The sequence below is a fragment of the Esox lucius genome, chromosome 7 (genome assembly GCF_011004845.1).
Source record: "Esox lucius isolate fEsoLuc1 chromosome 7, fEsoLuc1.pri, whole genome shotgun sequence".
NCBI lineage: Eukaryota > Metazoa > Chordata > Actinopteri > Esociformes > Esocidae > Esox > Esox lucius.
In genome coordinates this window covers 49,810,861-49,831,495 of record NC_047575.1, presented here as the reverse complement: position 1 = coordinate 49,831,495, position 20,635 = coordinate 49,810,861, and the positions used below count along the sequence as shown (strand labels likewise).

The following is a 20,635-nucleotide window of genomic DNA, read 5'->3' as shown; positions in this document are numbered from 1 at the left end:
ATATTTCAATGATGGATTTTATTTTGTAAAAGAATATCTGAGTTAGCACTCTAGAATAATATCCTGCTGCTAGAAGAACAGTAATGAAGCCTCGAATGGCCATCACTAGACTGGACCATATTGTAGACAAATTATGTGTGGACAGGCCATGATATGTTACTGTACAGGGCATCAAGGGTTTTAGCACATTCCTATTTTTGTGTGGTGAGGTATTCCTGAACTGAAAAAAATTACGATGTATTGTGAATTTTCTGTCTCTGGAGTAAAGTAAAACTTATTTTTTATATTGGTCCAAAGCATTGTGCCTTAAAAAAATGACAATTCAATGTCAGTTTTTACATTTCGTCACGTATTGGCTGTAAGAATAATTTCTGTAGGCAAGGGGAGAATAAACAATTACTGACATCTTGTACAGTCGTATGCAGGCTGTTTGTTTCGAGTTTGTGTTGACGACAAATACCATGTTGCAGTTCGCCAGTCTCGCGATATACCGGTGAAGTTTACTTGCCCCTGCATTATAGCGGAGGAAACCCCAAGTGCTCTTCCTTTCTCAACATGGCACCGAAGGCGAAGAAGGAAGGTCTGTGAATCCATACGTTGTTTTCCCGTCATATCTGTTCAAATGCTTAACCACGTTGGTTTTTAATGCATATTTGTCAAGATTAATATATAATATTTACAGTCATTAAATGTGACGTACGTGCGAAGTTATTTTATCTGTCCAAAAAGTCACTAAATGTGCAACGTACTACCACCGGCCAGCTACGCGAGGCTGTTGCTAGCTAGACGACTACACAGTACCTACCTACTACAGTTTACCTACTAAAACATTCTCAACTGAACATGTTTTAAGGTAGTAAATACATACGTTCGAACTTATGACTGCGGGCGGTGTGTTGTTAGTCGTCTAGTTTGTACTGACCTTTTAGTCCGTCTGTTAGCCGTGAGGCCCTCCAGTAACATTACGGCGGATGCACGTGAAACTCCAGTAGTGGTCAACGTTAGGGGGACTAGCTAACTACTTAGCCAGTATGGTTGACTTGTCGTGATGCGACCAACGTGTTTCGGTCTACTAAAGAAAATATTTAGAGTTCCTGTCTCGTGTTCCAGATATATATATATATTTTTAAACAATGTCTTTTGGGATTAGTCTTCTAAATAAGTAGTTGTGCTAACTTTAAGGGAAGTCCGTTAATGTTGCTCCCATGTACTGTACTGTAGTACACCAATTGATTTACATGTACATTTGAACTAGTGTTTTCCGTTTTGTGTCGGAACGTTATTTTACTCATTTTAGTCAGTTTGTTACGCTCATTCAAGGGGACTTGATGCCTTGATCTTGAGATTGCTAGGTAAGACATGCACATTCAACCTTAATCTAGCTGTGTCAGTGCTAGTAGGGAAAACTATTGGAAGTGTTAATAAAACTTCGTTATCAGTGTTGACACTACATGAATGTTCGTAAGTGTTTGAATTGGTGCATGTGATGAAGTTTATAGCGATCAAAGCTTGATGAGCAATGAAATTACCTATATGACTGATGCACCGGAACGTCAAACACTCTTGCCGCCATCTAAGCCTTAGGTGTGTTGCGCAAAGTCAAGTAGTGAAATTTGCGTCACTGCCTGTAGTGGGGACAGCCAATACATTCATTATGTGGACTCAGTGGTGGCTTACTGCAGTGCCTGGGTCATTTGTTTCAATAGCGGGTTGGCAGGTGTACAACGGTTGTAATTGTAGAGGCAGTGTTTTAGTTTGTAAACACTTTACTGGGTTGTCTCTTGTAGCTGTCCCTGCCAAGACTGAGGCCAAGGTGAAGGCTCTGAAGGCCAAGAAGGCTGTTCTGAAGGGAGTCCACAGCCAGAGGAAGAAGAAGATTAGGACCTCTCCAACCTTCCGCCGCCCCAAAACCCTGCGCCTCCGCAGACAACCCAAGTACCCCCGCAAGAGCGCCCCACGCAGGAACAAGTACGTCATTCAAAGTCAAAATGCAGTTGGGATTCCAGCCATTCAGAACGCTCTCATACGCATACATACCAGTTTCTCTGTTCTGGAATGACCTGTCTGTTCTGATTGGGGTGTCTGTAGTTCAGGCCAATTTCTTTGCTCGGGGTGCAAATGATGGTAACAGCGATCAAAGTATGAAATCCAATGATTCCATCTTTACCAACACTGATGTACCGTGCCCGGCGATACACTCTGGTCTTTAGGTGTTTTGCGTCAGACATTTTCAGAACAAAATTGGGTCTATTTGCACCAAAGCTTGGAGGGAACTGATTATGACGTTTCTCCTTCCCACTCCCAGGTTGGACCACTATGCCATCATCAAGTTCCCTCTGACAACAGAGTCCGCCATGAAGAAGATCGAGGACAACAATACCCTTGTTTTCATTGTAGATGTCAAGGCCAACAAGCACCAGATTAAACACGCGGTCAAGAAACTGTACGACATCGACGTGGCAAAGGTCAACACATTGATCAGGTAGCAACACCCAACCCTTGCCCCTGTAGCTTGGCAGCGTACCCCGCATTCACACGGGCCGCCCACTTCTGCTTTTAAACTCATTGCTCTTTTGACTTGTCGTGAATGTTTTCAGATTTAACTAGTCAAAGGTTTAATTAGTAGTGATGGCCATTTGTGGCTTCATTAGTGTTTAGCAGCAGGATATTATGCTGGCAGCACTCAGATTTTTATCACAAAAGCCATCATTGAAATGTCTTGTCTTTGAAAAACAGACAAGAACAACATTGGAACAGACATTAAACATAAAATGTATATTACCGTATATATTTCAATGATGGCTTTTATTTAGAAAAAGTAAATCTGAGTTAGCACTGCTAGCATAATTTCCTGCTGCTAGAAGAACAGTAATGAAGCCTTGAAAGGCCATCACTACTAACTAGTGAAAGATTTGGGCTGACTGTCCCTCAGCTGTTTAGGATGGTGCATGATTGCACTGCTTGGTTGCTGGACGTTCTGGTGTACATGATGTAAAACACTGGTCTGATGTGTGATGTCATCAAAGGAACCACTGACACACCTAGGAAATGTAGTTCTTTACATCGTGGACACCTGCTGGACAATAGTCTTGTTCTAATAATGTCCTCCTCTGTGTCCTTTGTTTCTCCTCCCTGTCTCCTGCAGGCCTGATGGGGAGAAGAAGGCTTACGTGCGTTTGGCTCCAGATTATGATGCCTTGGATGTTGCCAACAAGGTGGGACTCCGCAGTCATAAAACAGTAAAACCACAACCAACCTGGAGACGGGCCTGGAAGGGTCCTTTAAAACGCATGACAGTAAAACCACAACTAACCTGGAGATGGGCCTGGAAGGGTCCTTTAGAACTAGCATGACAGTAAAACCACAACTAACCTGGAGCCGTGTAGCCCTGCTGTGCTGCGAATAACTCTTTCTAATGGCTTTAATTTTATGTTGATACATCTTTCAGCCAATAGTGCTGCAGACCAATATTTGTGTCCAATCAAATGTCTAGAGTGGCTCTGAGCAGATGATGCATTATGTTTTAATTTCTGATGATCGCTGACAGACTCAAAGGAACCACTGATGCCAGACTGCTCTATGACGCATTATAAACACTGTGAATTAATATAACCTCCTCACGTCCGGCTAACGCCTGTTATGTCTTTTCTTTCAGATTGGTATCATCTAAACGGCTGCTGGGGTGTTGTACAAAGGAATAAATGTTTGTAAAAACATAAAGCCTCTCGTCTGTTATTGGTTCTGACTCAAAGGCCTAATTTTCACCAACCTAGCTCCTTTTTTTTTTATTGAAGAGGGTAGAAGTACTCAACACTTAATGTGACAAGAGTCCCAATTGTGACCACCGTTTAAAGCAACTGATTGCTGCTATTATGCAGGTATTAATAAAGCAGGAAGTCCAGAATAATGTTTAGTCTTGTTGAATGATAAAACAAAAGTCTTCAGGCAGGTGTCTACATTTGACATACTTGTAATGACTTGTCACATGAAGAACTTGTTTCTTTACGCTTCATTTAGGTATTAATATCGGGTGGCTGATTTATTAATCTGACTGATTACATTAAGGTGTTATTCTATGTCTAACCTACTTGTACATTCTTTAGTAACACACTATTATGGTTTTCTAAGATGCATTTTATTTACCAGGGTCTTAAAGGAAAGCTGTTTTCATACTTTATGAACAGCCTGTGGATTTGACAGATTCATGACTGGTAGAAAAGGCATTCCTTGTTATACATGTGGATCTAGTCATTCAAGATATCTAATTTGAATTTAGTCCAATCGGAGACTTCTGTTTGGTTTTGGTTGTTGACTCAACAGAAGTAATAAGCCAATGACATGCCAGTGGGTTGACACAAGACCGGTTACATGGAGACAGGTGGGGTGGGGTACGGCTTTGATTTCCCTGGAACACTCATGATGTAGCCTTCAGTCTGTATCTTTATTCATATGGAAAAACTTGACGATGAATCAAATTGCTGGAAAAAAACATTGACTGCAAACATGAATGTCAGTGTTCCAAGGTTATATTTTATTCTTGATTGGATTTTTACAAAATATCCATATTTATGGAAGTAGATGTCATGATGGAAAAATATGTTTTTCTAGGCATGTCTAATGTTTCATTGATTTGCTTACTTCTGCACTCTGGGGGTATTACAGAAAACAGCAATTTCAGGGTTCCCCCAACATATCGGCCTTCTCTAAACCAAATGAGGGAATCCCTGAGCTTTTGCTTCCCGGATGGCTGGTTGTTTTGTAAAAGCATCCTTTAGTGTCAGTGTGATTATTTTTTTTGCATGTTTACACACAAAATTTCAGTGTCTCAGAAAACTGTTATGATGTCATTTTAAGTGTAGCTGAGATTGTGCTGATGTTTACACCATAAAACACTTGATACCTATAACAGAAGTCTCTGTACAAGCCAAAATATCAAAGTAGTGAAAACATGGCAGCGAACGTGTTGAATCCCAGGAAAGATGAGCAGAGTGGGAAAACCCTGGTCATGTCAACATTGTGTGGGCAGATGCCTGGCTATAGCTGGGTTATAATACATTGCTGTGAAAAAACATTTGCTCCCATTGCTTTGCTGCAGGAGCCAGCTGCGCTACATCTTACAGACGAATGACCTCACGTTCTCCTTTAGAATTCCATGCTTCCTTCCGTGATGGCAAGTTGTCCAGGTCCTGATGCAGCAAAGCATCCCTACACCAAGACGCTGCCACCACCTGGTCCTGATGCAGCAAAGCTGCCACCACCTGGTCCTGATGCAGGAAAGCATCCCCAGACCATGATGCTGCCACCATCAGATCCTGATGCAGCAAAGCATCCCCAGATCATGACACTGAATACAGTGTTTAGTTTTTTTAACCAGACATAGAACCTGTGTGCTGACAACCTTACCCTGATGGTAAGGGACAAATTTAGATAAATTTATAACCAGCCTGATTGTTAACCAAAGTACTTAAACAGCCAACCCTTATTATCCCTTTAATTGGACATTTTATCATTTGACATGGACCACTGTGTCTAGTAGAGAAAAGTTGTATTATCTTCACAGGCTTTATAGAGTAGGGTGAAGCTGTGTCTTTATGGAGTAGGGTGAAGCTGCATCTATATGGTGTAGGGTGAAGCTGTGTCTTTATGGAGTAGGGTGAAGCTATATCTACAATGCCTATAGAAAATCATCATACTCCTTTGAAATACTAACTTTTTTGTCTTACAGCCTGAAATCAAAACCCATTAAAATATATTTTTGGTTCTGGCTTTATTTACATTCTGCCTTTTTATTTCGTGGGGAGTGGTGTTGGCTGCTGTCTGCAAGTCCATCCACAGATTTTCCATTGGATTTAGGTCAGGGCTACCACTACATTTGATGTCAGGTCAGGGGTATTATCTGGGAAGTGACTGGTTGTACCTGAGCAAGTTTATAATGGTTACTCCAGGTATTTCACTAATCACATTTTTATAATTGTTCAGACTTTTTTTAAATGTTCTTTTCACTTTGATGTCAAGGGTTATACTGTGTAAATACAGCTGGAAAAAGATAGATTTAATTTATTTTAATTTCCATGGTGTAATATGACAAAAGGTAAGGATTTTGACAGGGTATGATGAGTTCCTATAGGCACTGTATATGGAGTAGGTTGACTATGTATCTTTATGGAGTAGGTTGACTATGTATCTTTATGGAGTAGGTTGACTATGTATCTTTATGGAGTAGCGTGAAGCCATATCTTTACATAGTGGGGGAAGCTGTATTTATATGGAGTTGGGTGAAGCTATATCTTTACATAGTGGGGGAAGCTGTATTTATATGGAGTTGGGTGAAGCTATATCTTTACATAGTGGCGGAAGCTGTATTTATGAAAATAGGCAGATCAGGTGTTTTCTCAGTAGTTCCCTACTGATGTTTTGGAATAGAGACCTGGGCCTGGGATTTTCAGAGCCTGTCTAGTCCTCCTTTAGGAACCTGTGGTCCTTGTCACAGGTTCTGCTTCTTCCGTTGTCATGGTGGCAGGGCTGTTGCCGGGTCATGAAGTCGGCACGAACCAGTCGCCATAGATACACCAGCATCATAATGTTCATGGCTCCAATGGCGGCCAGGAAGTAGTGGGCGTGTTCTAACCAGGTGTAGTTCAGGAGGATGAAGCGGGTGATGAGGAACTGTGCTCCCAGGCGGAAGAACACGTAGGTGATGAGGTTGAGCAGCCGTACGACAGAGTAGGGATACGAAGAGGTGTCAGCACCGGCCAGCCTCATCATTTGCCTGGTGTGGAGGAAGATGCTGTTGACCTCCACAAACAATGCCACGATAACGCCTGAGACGTAATTGCGTGTCACAATCGAGTACAGGAAACAAAATAACACCTGCAGACAAGAGATGAATCAGTAACACACCACCTACAGACAACACACAGGTACCACCAGACCAGCGTTACATTTCTGTAATTTACTGGACATACATGTTCACACCTTTCAGTACTGCCCCTCAATGGGAATCAACTCAACAAACAACCCTGTCTTTGCCAGCACCTGAGCTACACAGAAGAGACTCACCAGAAAGTGATGAAGTAGGAACTCCCATGATGCTCTAGCAAAGCCGCTGAAGAGGATGTCAGCAGCATCCTGGATGAAATACCCTAAAACAGGACCATAATAACCATAAGAATCATCTGATCACATTATACACTGTATTAGCCAAACAAATAAGACCCAATATCAACTGATCCCATAAGACCCTATATCAACTGATCCCATAAGACCCTATATCAGCTGAACCCATAAGACCCTATATCAGCTGAACCCATAGGACCCTATATCAACTGAACCCATAAGACCCTATATCCACTGATACCATAAGACCCTATATCAGCTGATCCCATAGGACCCTATATCAACTGAAGCCATAAGACCCTATATCAACTGAACCCATAAGACCCTATATCAGCTGATCATCTGTCAGGTGTGGAGCAAAATGTTGTTGACCTCCACAAACAATGCCACAATAACAACTGAGACATAATGGCGCATCACAATCAAGCACTGATAACAAAATAACACCTGCAGACCAGATATGAATCAGTAACACACCACCTACAGACAACACACAGGTAGCATTACATTTTAGTAATTTACTGGACATACATGTTCACACCTTTCAGTACTGCCCCTCAATGGGAATCAACCCAACAAACAACCCTGTCTTTGCCAGCACCTGACTCACCAGAAAGTGATGAAGTAGGAACTCCCATGATGCTCTAGCAAAGCCGCTGAAGATGATGTCAGCAGCATCCTGATCCCCTAAGACCCTTATATCAGCTGAACCCATATGTAGTGATGGCCATTCGAGGCTTCATTACCATTCTTTTAGCAGAAGTATATTATGCTGACAGTGCTAACTTAGATTTAATTTTTTTAAATAAAAGCCATCATTGAATTATACAGGTGCTGAATTATACAGGTCATAAAATTAGAATATCATCAAAAAGTTGATTTATTTCAGTAATTCCATTCAAAAAGTGAAACTTGTATAATGTATACATTCATTCCACACAGACTGATATATTTCAAGTGTTTATTTATTTTAATTTTGACAACTTTATATATAACTGACAACTAATGAAAACCCCAAATTCGGTATCTCAGAAAATTTGAATATTGTGAAAAGGTTCAATATTGAAGACACATGGTGCCACACTCTAATCAGCTAATTAACCCAAAACACCTGCAAAGGCCTTTAAATGGTCTGTCGGTCTAGTTCTGTAGGCAACACAATCATGGGGAAGACTGCTGACTTGAAGACGACCATTGACACCTTGCACAAGGAAGGCAAGACACAAAAGGTCATAGCTAAAGAGGCTGGCTGTTCTCAGAGCTCTGTGTCCAAGCACATTAATAGCGAGTGTGAGGGAATTTCTATAAAATGCTTATAACCCCACGTATTATGAATATATCATTATGTAGGTTGAAGTTTAATTTTGTGAAATATTTTATAATCCCACATGTCACGAATATATCATTATGCATGATAAAGTTTAAGCCTATGAAACATTAAGAAATGTTATTTATGTGAAGCCCAGATATACCGGCAGCGACTCCCTACATGATCTAGTCCACCCACACGCGCAGCTGAACAGTGAGCCGAGCCCTTACCATGATGTGCATCTTGACCCAGGGGTCACCACAGAAAGACTCCCTAACATGAGGAGTACTGTACATGTCCTGTACACGGACAGCTGCAAACCTGAAAATGTATAACTGTGATAAGTTCATTGGAGGGGTGACCCAAAAATGAACCATAAAGTTGTCAAGAGTAAGCACATTTTAATTAAGAACATGCAGAAAGAACTAGAGAACAAGGGAAAGGGCCCCATCTCAGGGGACTCTTAAAAGATGGTCAGATGGTGTTCTGGGTAGAAGTTTTTGTATAAAAGCCACGGTCCTGAGCTCAGTAGTTAGGGGGTGTATCTGCAGAAGGACCTGGCTTTAATGTCTGTCATTCTTGTATGATCTTTCATTAAAGTCGATTGGATTCACAAGTTTCTGAGTTGAAGCGCTCTTTGTTTTATTCGTTGTGGACTTGGGTTTTCCACGACAAGAGGCGAAGGGAAGGAAAAGATGTGGTAGAAAATAGTGTACAAGCAATAGGGATAACCGCACCCTGGAGAGGATTGTGAAACAAAACCCATTCAAAAATGTGGGGATATTCTCAAAGAGTGGACTGCAGCTGGAGTCAGTACTTCAAGAACCACCACGCACAGATGTTTACAAGACATGGGTTTCAGCTGTCGCATTCCTTGTGTCAAGCCACTCTTGAACAAGATACAGCATCAGAAGCGTCTCGCCTGCTAAAGACAAAAAGGACTAGACTGCTGCTGAGTTACATTCTCTAATGAAAGTAAATTTTGCATTTCCTTTGGAAATCAAGGTCACAGAGTCTGGAGGAAGAGAGGAGAGGCACAGAATCCACGTTGCTTGAAGTCCAGTGTAAAGTTTCCACAGTCAGTGATGGTTTGGGGTGCCATGTCATCTGCTGGTGTTGGTTCACTGTGTTTTCTGAGGTCCAAGGTCAACGCAGCCGTCTACCAGGAAGTTTTAGAGCACCTCATGCTTCCTGCTGCTGACCAACTTTATGAAGATGTAGATTTCATTTTCCAACAGGACTTGGCACCTGCACACAGTGCTAATGCTACCAGTACCTGGTTTAAGGACCATGGTATCCCTGTTCTTAATTGGCCTGCAAACTCACCTGACCTTAACCCTATAGAAAATCTATGGGGTATTGTGAAGAGGAAGATGCAATACGCCAGACCCAATAATGCAGAAGAGCTGAAGGCCACTATCAGAGCAACCTGGTCTCTCATAACACCTGAGCAGTGCCACAGACTGATCGACTCCATGCCACGCCGCATTGCTGCAGTAATTCAGGCAAAAGGAGCCCCAACTAAGTATTGAGTGCTATACATGCTCATACTTTTCATGTTCATACTTTTCAGTTGGCCAACATTTCTAAAAATATTTTTTTTGTATTGGTCTTAAGTAATATTCAAATTTTCTGAGATACTGAATTTGGGATTTTCATTAGTGGTCCGTTATAATCATCACAATTTAAAGAAATAAACATTTGAAATGTATCAGTCTGTGTGTAATGAATGAATATAATATGGAAGTTTAACTTTTTTAATGGAATTACTGAAATAAATAAACTTTTTGATGATATTCTAATTTTATGTCCAGCACCTGTATAAGGCAATGTTGTTAACAATCTAGCCTGTCAATCTAATCTGTCATTTTATGTTTAATGTCTGTTCCAGTCTGTTCTTTATTACAGACCAAATTGTTAACTTTATTGCCTTATAGATTTCAATGATGGGTTTTTTTGTGATCTGAGTGCTGCCAGCATAATATCCTGCTGCTAAAATAACGCTAATGAAGCCTAGTTTGGCCATCACAACCCACATGACCCTTATACCAGCTGAACCCATATTACCCTTATACCAGCTGAACCCATATTACCCGTATACCAGCTGAACCCATATTACCCTTATACCAGCTGAACCCATAAGACCTTATACCTGCTGGTCCTCTAAGACCCTATATCACCTGATTCCTTATGACTGTATATCAGCTGTTTACCTTAAGACCCTATGTACATACACAAAGACATACAGTGTGTATTTAGAGAGCGTTACAGTAATACAGTGTATATTTAGAGAGTGATACAGTAATACAGTGTACATTTAGACAGCGATACAGATATACAGTGTACATTTAGAGAGCGATACAGAAATACAGTGTATATTTAGAGAGCGATACAGAAATACAGTGTGTATTTAGAGTGATACAGAAATACAGTGTGAATATAGAGAGCAATACAGAAATACAGTGTGAATATAGAGAGCAATACAGAAATACAGTGCATATTTAAAGACCGATACAGAAATACTGTGTATATTTAGAGAGCAATTCAGAAATAGAATGTATATCTAGAGAGAAAGAGTGCATAAGGAAGTGTGACAGAAGAGCGACTCCAGTATGGGCCAGGTAGGTTAATAAATGTGAATCACCTATGTGTGTGTATAACAGAACACACACACACACAAAACAATCAGAACAATACAGAGGGATTCATTGCAGCATGTTCAAGAGGACCAACCAAAGTAACCAAATATTTGGACACTGACACAATTTTCATAATTTTGTCTCTGTACGCCACCACAATGGATTTGAAATTAAACAACAAAGATGCAATTGAAGTGCAGACATTCAGCTTAAATTCAAGGGGTTGAACAAAAATATCATATGAAACATTTAGGAATTGCAACCATTTTTATTTGGACAAATTAACACAATCATAAATAACATTTTCATTTTTAATACTTGGTCGAGAATCCTTTGCAGGCAATGACTCCTTGAAGTCTGGAACGCATGGACAACACCAAACGCTGGGTTTCCTCCTTTGTGATGCTTTGCTAGGCCTTTACTGCAGCTGTCTTTAGTTAAGTTTTATCTTTAGTAAGTGAAATGCATGCTCAATCGGGTTGAGATCAGGTGATTGACTCAGCTATTGCAGAATATTCCACTTCTTTATCTTAAAAAACTCCTGGGTTGCTTTCACAGTTTGTGTTGGGTCCATCTGTAAAGTGAAGAACCGTCCAATCAACTTTGCTGAATTCAGCTGAATCTGAGCAGACAATATATCCCAATGCACTTCAGAATTCATCTGACTGCTTCTGTCTTCTGTCACATCATCAATAAACACTAGTGACCCAGTGCCATTGGAAGCCATGCATGCCCATGCCATCACACTGCCTCCATGGTTTTACAGATGATGTGGTATGCTTTGGATCATGAGCCATTCAAAGCCTTCTTCATACTTTTTCCTTCCTATCCTTCTGGTACAGGTTGATCTTAGTTTCATCTCTCCAAAAATACTGTTCCAGAACTGGGCTGGCTTTTTTAGATGTTTTTTGTCAAAGTCTAATCTGGCCTTTCTATTCTTGAGGCTTATGAATGGTTTGCACCTTGTGGTGAACCCTCTGTATTTGCTCTCGTGAAGCCTTCTCTTTATGGTAGACTTGGATAATGATATGCCTACCTCCTGGAGACTGTTCTTCACTTGGCTGGATGTTGAGTCCAATTATTTCCGGACCTAAATGTTTTTTGAGACTTGAGACTTGACTTGGTAAAAAGAGAAAATCCTTGTAACTTGACTTAGTCTTGATGACTATGACTGGTTACTTAAGTTTGACTTGAACTGTGTGATTTGAGGGACTTTTCCAGAACCTTCCTCCCATCCTCCCTCACCTGCCAGGTTGCCCCACACTCACTGACCTGGTGTTTAATGCTCTCAACACGCATCATTGGGTGGAGGGACAACGCAACAACACTCAACTCTAATTGGACATAGCGTTCAGCTGTCAATGTTAGGGGTAAGAACTAGCATTCAGGGCATCTCGATCAGTTCAGAAAACCTGTACATTTGGATTTGAGGACTCATGAACAATAATCACCAGATAATTGTTAATTGTTCAACTCTTAGTACAAAATCAAATCTGATCACACTTGTAACCAGGCTGGTCTTGGTACTGTATAAAATCTACAACTACTACCAGACTGGTCTTGGTACTGTATAAAACCTACATCTACAACCAGACAGGTCTTGGTACTGTATAAATCCTACATCTACTACCAGACTGGTCTTGGTACTGCATAAAACCTACATCTACTACCAGACTGGTCTTGGTACTGGTATATAAACCTACAACTACTACCAGACTGGTCTTGGTCATCTCATCTTCATCCGCTTATCCGGTATCAACAGCTCCAGCAGGGGACCCCAAACTTTTCCCCTTTCCCAAGCCACATTTGCCAGTTCTGACTGGGGTATCCCGAGGCGTTCCCAGGCCAGTGTCGAAATATAATCTCTCCACCTAGTCCTGGGCCTACCCCAAGGTCTCCTCCCAGCTGGACATGCCTGGAACACCTCCCTTGTGAGATGTCCTTACCAGATGCCCGAACCACCTCAACTGGCTCCTTTCGATGCAAAGGAGCAGCAGCTCTACTCCGAGTTACTCATGGATGGCTGAGCTTCTCACCCTATCCCTAAGGGAGAAGCCAGCCACCCTTCTGAGAAAACCCATTTCAGCCGCTTGTACTCGCGATCTTGTTCTTTTGGTCATGATCCAGCCTTCATGACCATAGGTAAGGAAAATTGACTGGTATATCGAGAGCTTTGCCTTCCGGCTCAACTCTCTTTTCGTCACAACGGTGCGGTAAAGCGAATGCAATACCGCCCCCGCTGCTTCGATTTTCCGGCCAATCTCCCACTCCATTGTCCCCTCACCCGTGAACACGACCCAGAGACGCCTCGATATCCTGTCCATAAAAGTTACAAACAGGATTGGTGACAAAGCGGAGCCCTGGCGAAGGCCAACCCCCACCTGGAACGAGTTCGACTTACTACCGAGAACCTGAACACAGCTCTCACTTTGGACGTACATGGATTGGATAGCCCTCAGAAGGGACCTCCTCACCCCATACTCCCGCAGCACCTCCCACAGTATCTCCCGGGGGACCCGGTCATACGCCTTCTCCAGATCCACAAAACACATGTAGACTGGATGGGTATATTCCCAGGCCCCCTCCAGGATCCTTGCAAGAGTAAAGAACTGGCTGGTTGTTCCGCGACCAGGACGGAATCCGCATTGTTCCTCTTCAATCTGAGGTTCGACTATCTGCTGAACCCTCCTTTCCATTCCCTTTGAGTAGACTTTCCCAGGGAGGCTGAGAAGTGTGATAGCCCTGTAATTGGCACACACCCTCTGGTCACTCAAGTTCAGATCAGGGAGGCCGTACCTCCCTATCACGCCTCTCCAGGTGTCTCCATCATTGCCCACGTGTGTATTGAAGTCCCCCAGCAGAATTATGGAGTCCCCTACTGGAGCCCCATACAGGACTCCATTCAGGGTCTCCAAGAAGGCCAAATACTCTGAACTGCTGTTCGGGGCATATGCACAAACTACAGTCAGAGATTCCCCCCCCACAACCCGTAGGCGTAGGGAGGTGACCCTCTCATCCACTGGGGTAAACTCCAACATAGCGACACTCAGCCGGGGGCTTGTGAGGGTGCGCTGCCACCCATATGGCAGCGCACCCGACCTCAGTGGTTCCTCCCATGAGTGGTGGGCCCATAGGATGAAGAGGGGGGTGCCACGTTGCTTTTTCGGGCTATGCCCTTCCGGGCTCCGTGGCAAACCCGTCCACCAGGCGCTTGCCGGCGAGCCCTGGTCTTGGTACTGTATAAAAACAAAGTACTACCAGTTTCACACACACACAGACAACCAAAGTGTTCTGACCTGTTGAGAAGCAGACCAGCAGGTATGCCAGAGGGCTGCTGGCTGAATACATGTCCTCCAACATGACAGGTGAATGGGCCACGCTGGGAAGAGGGAGGGGCCATTAAACTCAGACACGTCTCAAACAGCATCATGTGTGTCATCCTGGTTTTACTGTACATGTCACTATGAAGATAGTAAAACCTGACGAATTGGTCCTCACTGGGTGTTTTAGCCAATCGACAAATGGAAAAAGTATTTACGATTGGGTTAGTTTTAGAATTAGATTTTTAGGTTTTGGCATTTGGGGTTAGGTTTAGGGTCAGGCCTTAAGCTTAGGTTAAGTTTACACTACCATTCAAAAGTCTGGGGTCACTTAGAAATGTCCTTATTTTGAAAGAAATGCACATTTCTTTATCCATTAAAAGAACATCAAATGAATAGTAGGAACTCCCATGATGATCTAGCACAGACGCTGAAGATGATGTCAGCTGGCAGCTTCATTAAATTGTACCCACAAAACACCAGTCTCAACGTCAACAGTGAAGAGGCCACTCCAGGATGCTGGCCTTCTAGGTTGCAAAGAAAAAGCCATATCTCAGACTGGCCAATAAATAGAAAAGATTAAGATGGGCAAAACAACACAGACATTAGACAGAGGAAGATTGGAAAAAAGTGCTGTGGCCAGATTAATCGTTTGAGGTGATCGGATCACAAAGAAGAACAGATGCAGACCAAATGAAAACATGCTGGAGGAGTGCTTGATGCCATCTGTCAAGCACAGTGGAGGCAATGTGATGGTCTGGGGTGCTTTGCTGGTAGAGTAGATTTGTACAGGGTAAAAGGGATCTTGAAGAAGGAAGACTATCACCATTTCACCATACCCTGTGGACGGCAGATGTTTGGAGCCCATTTTCTCCCACAACAGGACAATGACCCAAAGCACAGCGCCAAACTATGCAAGACCTATTTATGGAAGAAGCAGTCAGCTGGTATTCTGTCTATAATGGAGTGGCCAGCACAGTCACCGGATCTCAACCCTATTGAGCTGTTGTGGGAGCAGCGTGACCATAAGATGTGCCCATCAAGCCCATCAAGCCAATCCAACTTGTGGGAGGTGCATCAGGATGGGGTAAAATGGGATAAAATCTCTTCAGATTGGTTCAACAAATTGACAAATAGAATGCCAAAGGTCTGCAAGGCGGTCAATGCTGCAAATGGAGGATTCTTTGACAAAAGTTTAAAGGACACAATTATTATTTAAATTAATTAATTATTTCTAACGTTGTCAATAACTATATTCATTTTGCTATATTTCTTTTTCAAACTAATTTCATGTAGGTTTTCATGAGAAACAAGGACATTTCGTAAAAGCTCTTTTGGTAACTGCTGATGTATAAAGGGCTTTATATAATTACATTGTATTGATTGGTTGAAATTTCGAAGTGACCCCAAACTTTTGAATGGTAGTGTATACATAAACATTACATAAACATATATAAACACTGCATTTCATTGTACACTACTGGTACTGTTCAATGACAATACTTTTGAATCTAATAAATATAGAATATACAGTCACCTAAAGGATTATTAGGAACACCATACTAATACTGTGTTTGACCCCCTTTCGCCTTCAGAACTGCCTTAATTCTACGTGGCATTGATTCAACAAGGTGCTGAAAGCATTCTGTAGAAATGTTGGCCCATATTGATAGGATAGCATCTTGCAGTTGATGGAGATTTGTGGGATGCACATCCAGGGCACCAAGCTCCCGTTCCACCACATCCCAAAGATGCTCTATTGGATTGAGATCTGGTGACTGTGGGGGCCATTTCAGTACAGTGAACTCATTGTCATGTTCAAGAAACCAATTTGAAATGATTCGAGCTTTGTGACATGGTGCATTATCCTGCTGGAAGTAGCCATCAGAGGATGGGTACATGGTGGTCATAAAGGGATGGACATGGTCAGGTAGGCCATGGCATTTAAACGATGCCCAATTGGCACTAAGGGGCCTAAAGTGTGCCAAGAAAACATCCCCCACACCATTACACCACCACCACCAGCCTGCACAGTGGTAACAAGGCATGATGGATCCATGTTCTCATTCTGTTTACGCCAAATTCTGACTCTACCATCTGAATGTCTCAACAGAAATCGAGACTCATCAGACCAGGCAACATTCTTCCAGTCTTCAACTGTCCAATTTTGGTGAGCTCGTGCAAATTGTAGCCTCTTTTTTCTATTTGTAGTGGAGATGAGTGGTACCCGGTTTGGGTCTTCTGCTGTTATTGCCCATCCGCCTCAAGGTTGTGCATGTTGTGGCTTCACAAATGCTTTGCTGCATACCTCGGTTGTAACGAGTGGTTATTTCAGTCAAAGTTGCTCTTCTATCAGCTTGAATCAGTCGGCCCATTCTCCTCTGACCTCTAGCATCAACAAGGCATTTTGGCCCACAGGACTGCCGCATACTGGATGTTTTTCCCTTTTCACACCATTCTTTGTAAACCCTAGAAATGGTTGTGCGTGAAAATCCCAGTAACTGAGCAGATTGTGAAATACTCAGACCGGCCCGCCTGGCATCAACAACCATGCCACGCTCAAAATTGCTTTCCCATTCAGTTTGGAGTTCAGGAGATTGTCTTGACCAGGACCACACCCCTAAATGCATTGACGCAACTGCCATGTGATTGATTTATTAGATAATTGCATTAATGAGAAATTGAACAGGTGTTCCTAATAATCCTTTAGGTGAGTGTATATTCTTGTTCCCACAAGTATAGATAAACAAGTGTGTCTGTGTGAGTGTGTGTGTATATGTCTCTACGTGTGTGTGTCTATGTGAGTGTGTATGTCTCTATGTGTCTATGTGTGTGTGTATGTCTATGTGTTTGTGTCTATGTGAGTGTGTGTGTCTCTACGTGTGTGTGTCTATGTGAGTGTGTGTGTCTCTACATCTGTGTGAGTGTGTGTGAGTCTCTACGTGTTTGTGTCTTAGTGAGTGTGTGTGTCTATGTGTCTCTATGTGTGTGTGTCTATGTGAGTGTGTGTCTCTATGTGTGTGTGTGTGTGTGTGTGTGTCTATGTGTGTGTGTCCATGTGTGTGTGTGTCTCTGTGTGTGTGTGTGTCTATGTGAGTGTGTGTCTCTATGTGTGTGTGTCTATGTGTGTGTGTGTGTGTGTGGCTGTGTGTCTATGTGAGTGTGTGTCTATGTGTGTGTGTGTCTATGTGTGTGTGTGTCTATGTGTGTGTGGGTGCGTCTTTGTTTTTCACCTTGCGTGGGCCCAGACAGCAGTGACAGTGGAGTGGACCATGGAGACAGACAGGTTGTTCCACTTCCAGTTCCTCCATGGGTGTGTACAGACCCTCTCAGGACGGGGGAGCCTCCTCAGCGCCGTGTGGAGCAGCCGGAAAAACAACGAACACACACACACACACCTCCATGGCCAGTGCTCACACAGGTCCGCACACGCACTCACAAACCACACACACAGACTCACACTCCAGTCACACAACTCCATTGTCACAGCAAGTACTCCGGCAGTATTCTCTACAACTGGGTCCTCCTAAATCCTCTTAATTACTCTCTCTTTCTGTCACCCTTGTGCTTCTTCCTTCATTGACTTTCTCTGCTCTCTGAACCACTCCTCTTTCTGTATCAAACAACACTGACTGGTTCTCTCCTGCTGTAGCTCAGTCCCTCCCCTTTCACCTCCTGCTCTGCCGCCATCACTCCCTTTTCTCTACCTTGTGTACAGTTTGCTGTAGGTGTGGTTATTTAACACCAACAGTTATTTAGCCCACAAGTTCTACTCATCGACGTCATCAGTGTATAAACTTTAATATGACATAAGTTTACTATTATATATCTTTACTTTGATGTAAACAATAACTTTGTTAAAACATATCTTAACTATCTTTAATCTGACATTTCTGTTTGTCCTGTATTTTGTGATTTCCAACTAAGGTTCATCATAGCATCTTCCAACAAATACGGGACAATTGATGTTGAGATATGTCTTCTGAAGCACAACGGATGCCATTCTGATTCTTCTTTATCTGGTCAACCAGGAAGTTTATATTACAATCCTTACATGCCAGAGGAAACATTCTCCAGCCTGTTACTTGATAGAGCTTTCAGGAAACCAACCTGCCAGGAGTTGCTAAAGCTACATGACAACTTTAATCTACTATGACATCAGTCAAAAGTTATGACACCCTAGCTAAGGCAACACCTGTTAAGCTACACCTGTCAAGCCGACACCTTAAATAAAGACTCCACTCTACCTGTTAAGCCGACACCTTAAATAAAGACTCCACTCTACCTATTAAGCCGACACCTTAAATAAAGACTCCACTCTACCTGTTAAGCCGACACCTTAAATAAAGACTCCAGTCTACCTGTTAAGCCGACACCTTAAATAAAGACTCCACTCTACCTGTTAAGCCGACACCTTAAATAAAGACTCCAGTCTACCTGTTAAGCCGAAACCTTAAATAAAGACTCCACTCTACCTGTTAAGCCGAAACCTTAAATAAAGACTCCAGTCTACCTGTTAAGCCGACACCTTAAATAAAGACTCCAGTCTACCTGTTAAGCCAAAACCTTAAATAAAGACTCCACTCTACCTGTTAAGCCGAAACCTTAAATAAAGACTCCAGTCTACCTGTTAAGCCGACACCTTAAATAAAGACTCCAGTCTACCTGTTAAGCCAAAACCTTAAATAAAGACTCCACTCTACCTGTTAAGCCGAAACCTTAAATAAAGACTCCACTCTACCTGTTAAGCCGACACCTTAAATAAAGACTCCACTCTACCTGTTAAGCCGACACCTTAAATAAAGACTCCAGTCTACCTGTTAAGCTGACACCTTAAATAAAGATTCCTCTCTACCTGTTAAGCCGACACCTTAAATAAAGACTCCACTCTACCTGTTAAGCCGAAACCTTAAATAAAGACTCCAGTCTACCTGTTAAGCCGACACCTTAAATAAAGACTCCACTCTACCTGTTAAGCCAAAACCTTAAATAAAGATTCCACTCTACCTGTTAAGCCGACACCCGTTAAGCCGTCGCCTGTTAAGATGACAGCTGTTAATGTTGCCTCAGAAAGCTATGGCATTGTCTGAAGGTTAATTAAAAAAACTTTCAATCCATATTATCTAATACACATAAATATATATAACTTACACTGCATGCACAATTATAAGGCAAATTGTATTGCTCAGGATTTATTTTATTGTTCAACAAACAAAATAATCCAAAATGTTATTGAACCTCAAACCTGAATGTTAAACAAAGGAAAAGTGAGTTTTGTCTTTCTCAAGGGAATACACAAGTGTGCAGAAATATTGGGCAACAAAATCTGAAAAATAATTTCTCCCACCTCACAATTTTTTGAGTAAGTACAACAAATAAGTAACACAAAATCACAATTTAATAACATTTTTGGCCTTTCAGAAATATTCAGTGACCAATATAGCCAGCCTTCTTTTCAATAACTGCCATGAGCCTTCCATCCATGGAGTCTTCAGTTTCTTGATCTGTTCACAGTCAATGTCCGCTGAAGCAGCAACCACAGCCTCCCAGACGCTGTTTAAAGAGACGTATAGTTCAACAGTTTAGCCGTTTCATCTTCATCCGCTTATCCGGTATCGGGTCGCGGGGGCAGCAGCTCCAGCAGGGGAACCCAAACTTCCCTTTCCCGAGCCACATTTGCCAGCTCTGACTGGGGGATCCTGAGGCGTTCCCAGGCCAGTGTCAAAATATAATCTCTCCACCTAGTCCTGGGTCTACCCTGAGGTCTCCTCCCAGCTGGACGTGCCTGGAACACCTCCCTAGGGAGACGTCCTGGGGCACTTTATTGATTTGGGAAATAGCACCTCCCGCAAACAGTTAATATCAAGGCAATAGAACAATTATCAAAACAGTTTTCATTTAGACCAATTTATTTTGACAAATGACATAAGTGCGTGACTGGATGTGAATGTAATTGAATGTAATTATCAACTGATGATAAAGAAAAACGTACATAAAACAAGAAATAAGTAAGAAAAGGTGTTCAAAATTAACATTCAGGAGTCTGAAACCCCGCATTGTAGGCTACTGGTTTTAGAATAGATTTTAAGATGTTATTGTTTGTTTTTAAGGCCCTAAATGGCCTGGCCCCAGAGTACTTATCTGAGATGTAACCTTTTGTGATTTTACTGTTTTCTACGTTTAATTTTTCTTATTGCATTATATGTTGTTTTATTCTTGGTTCCTGATGTGAAGCACTTTGGATACCTGCT

The 20,635-nt window shown here is 42.2% G+C and overlaps 2 protein-coding genes and 2 non-coding genes across 5 annotated transcripts; 3 read left to right on the top strand and 1 right to left on the bottom strand.

Annotated features, from left to right (window-relative positions):
* The first annotated feature begins 473 nt into the window (after positions 1 to 473).
* Positions 474 to 3,716, top strand: rpl23a (ribosomal protein L23a). The gene is made up of 5 exons (XM_010864959.3): positions 474 to 580; positions 1,788 to 1,968; positions 2,306 to 2,482; positions 3,146 to 3,215; positions 3,656 to 3,716. The coding sequence occupies exons 1-5, from the start codon at positions 556 to 558 to the stop codon at positions 3,668 to 3,670; spliced, it is 468 nt and encodes a 155-aa protein (XP_010863261.1). The 5' UTR covers positions 474 to 555; the 3' UTR covers positions 3,671 to 3,716.
* On the top strand, positions 1,477 to 1,547 carry LOC114839602. The gene has a single exon (XR_003781998.1). It is a non-coding gene; the product is annotated as a small nucleolar RNA Z17 (small nucleolar RNA).
* On the top strand, positions 2,981 to 3,041 carry LOC114839601. Its single transcript, XR_003781997.1, has one exon. It is a non-coding gene; the product is annotated as a small nucleolar RNA SNORD42 (small nucleolar RNA).
* Positions 3,717 to 4,508: 792 nt separating the features above from the next.
* On the bottom strand, positions 4,509 to 19,453 carry LOC105006430 (TLC domain-containing protein 1). Of its 2 annotated transcripts, XM_034293452.1 has the most exons (5): positions 18,989 to 19,453; positions 17,618 to 18,798; positions 14,361 to 14,443; positions 7,060 to 7,142; positions 4,509 to 6,870 (listed from the first exon to the last, which is right to left on the bottom strand). In XM_034293452.1, the coding sequence occupies exons 2-5, from the start codon at positions 17,863 to 17,865 to the stop codon at positions 6,454 to 6,456; spliced, it is 831 nt and encodes a 276-aa protein (XP_034149343.1). In that variant the 5' UTR covers positions 17,866 to 18,798; positions 18,989 to 19,453; the 3' UTR covers positions 4,509 to 6,453. The 2 variants fall into 2 exon arrangements, with proteins under 2 accessions (XP_034149343.1, XP_010863265.1); XM_010864963.5 differs by having other exon boundaries at positions 17,618 to 19,453.
* Positions 19,454 to 20,635: the final 1,182 nt, after the last annotated feature.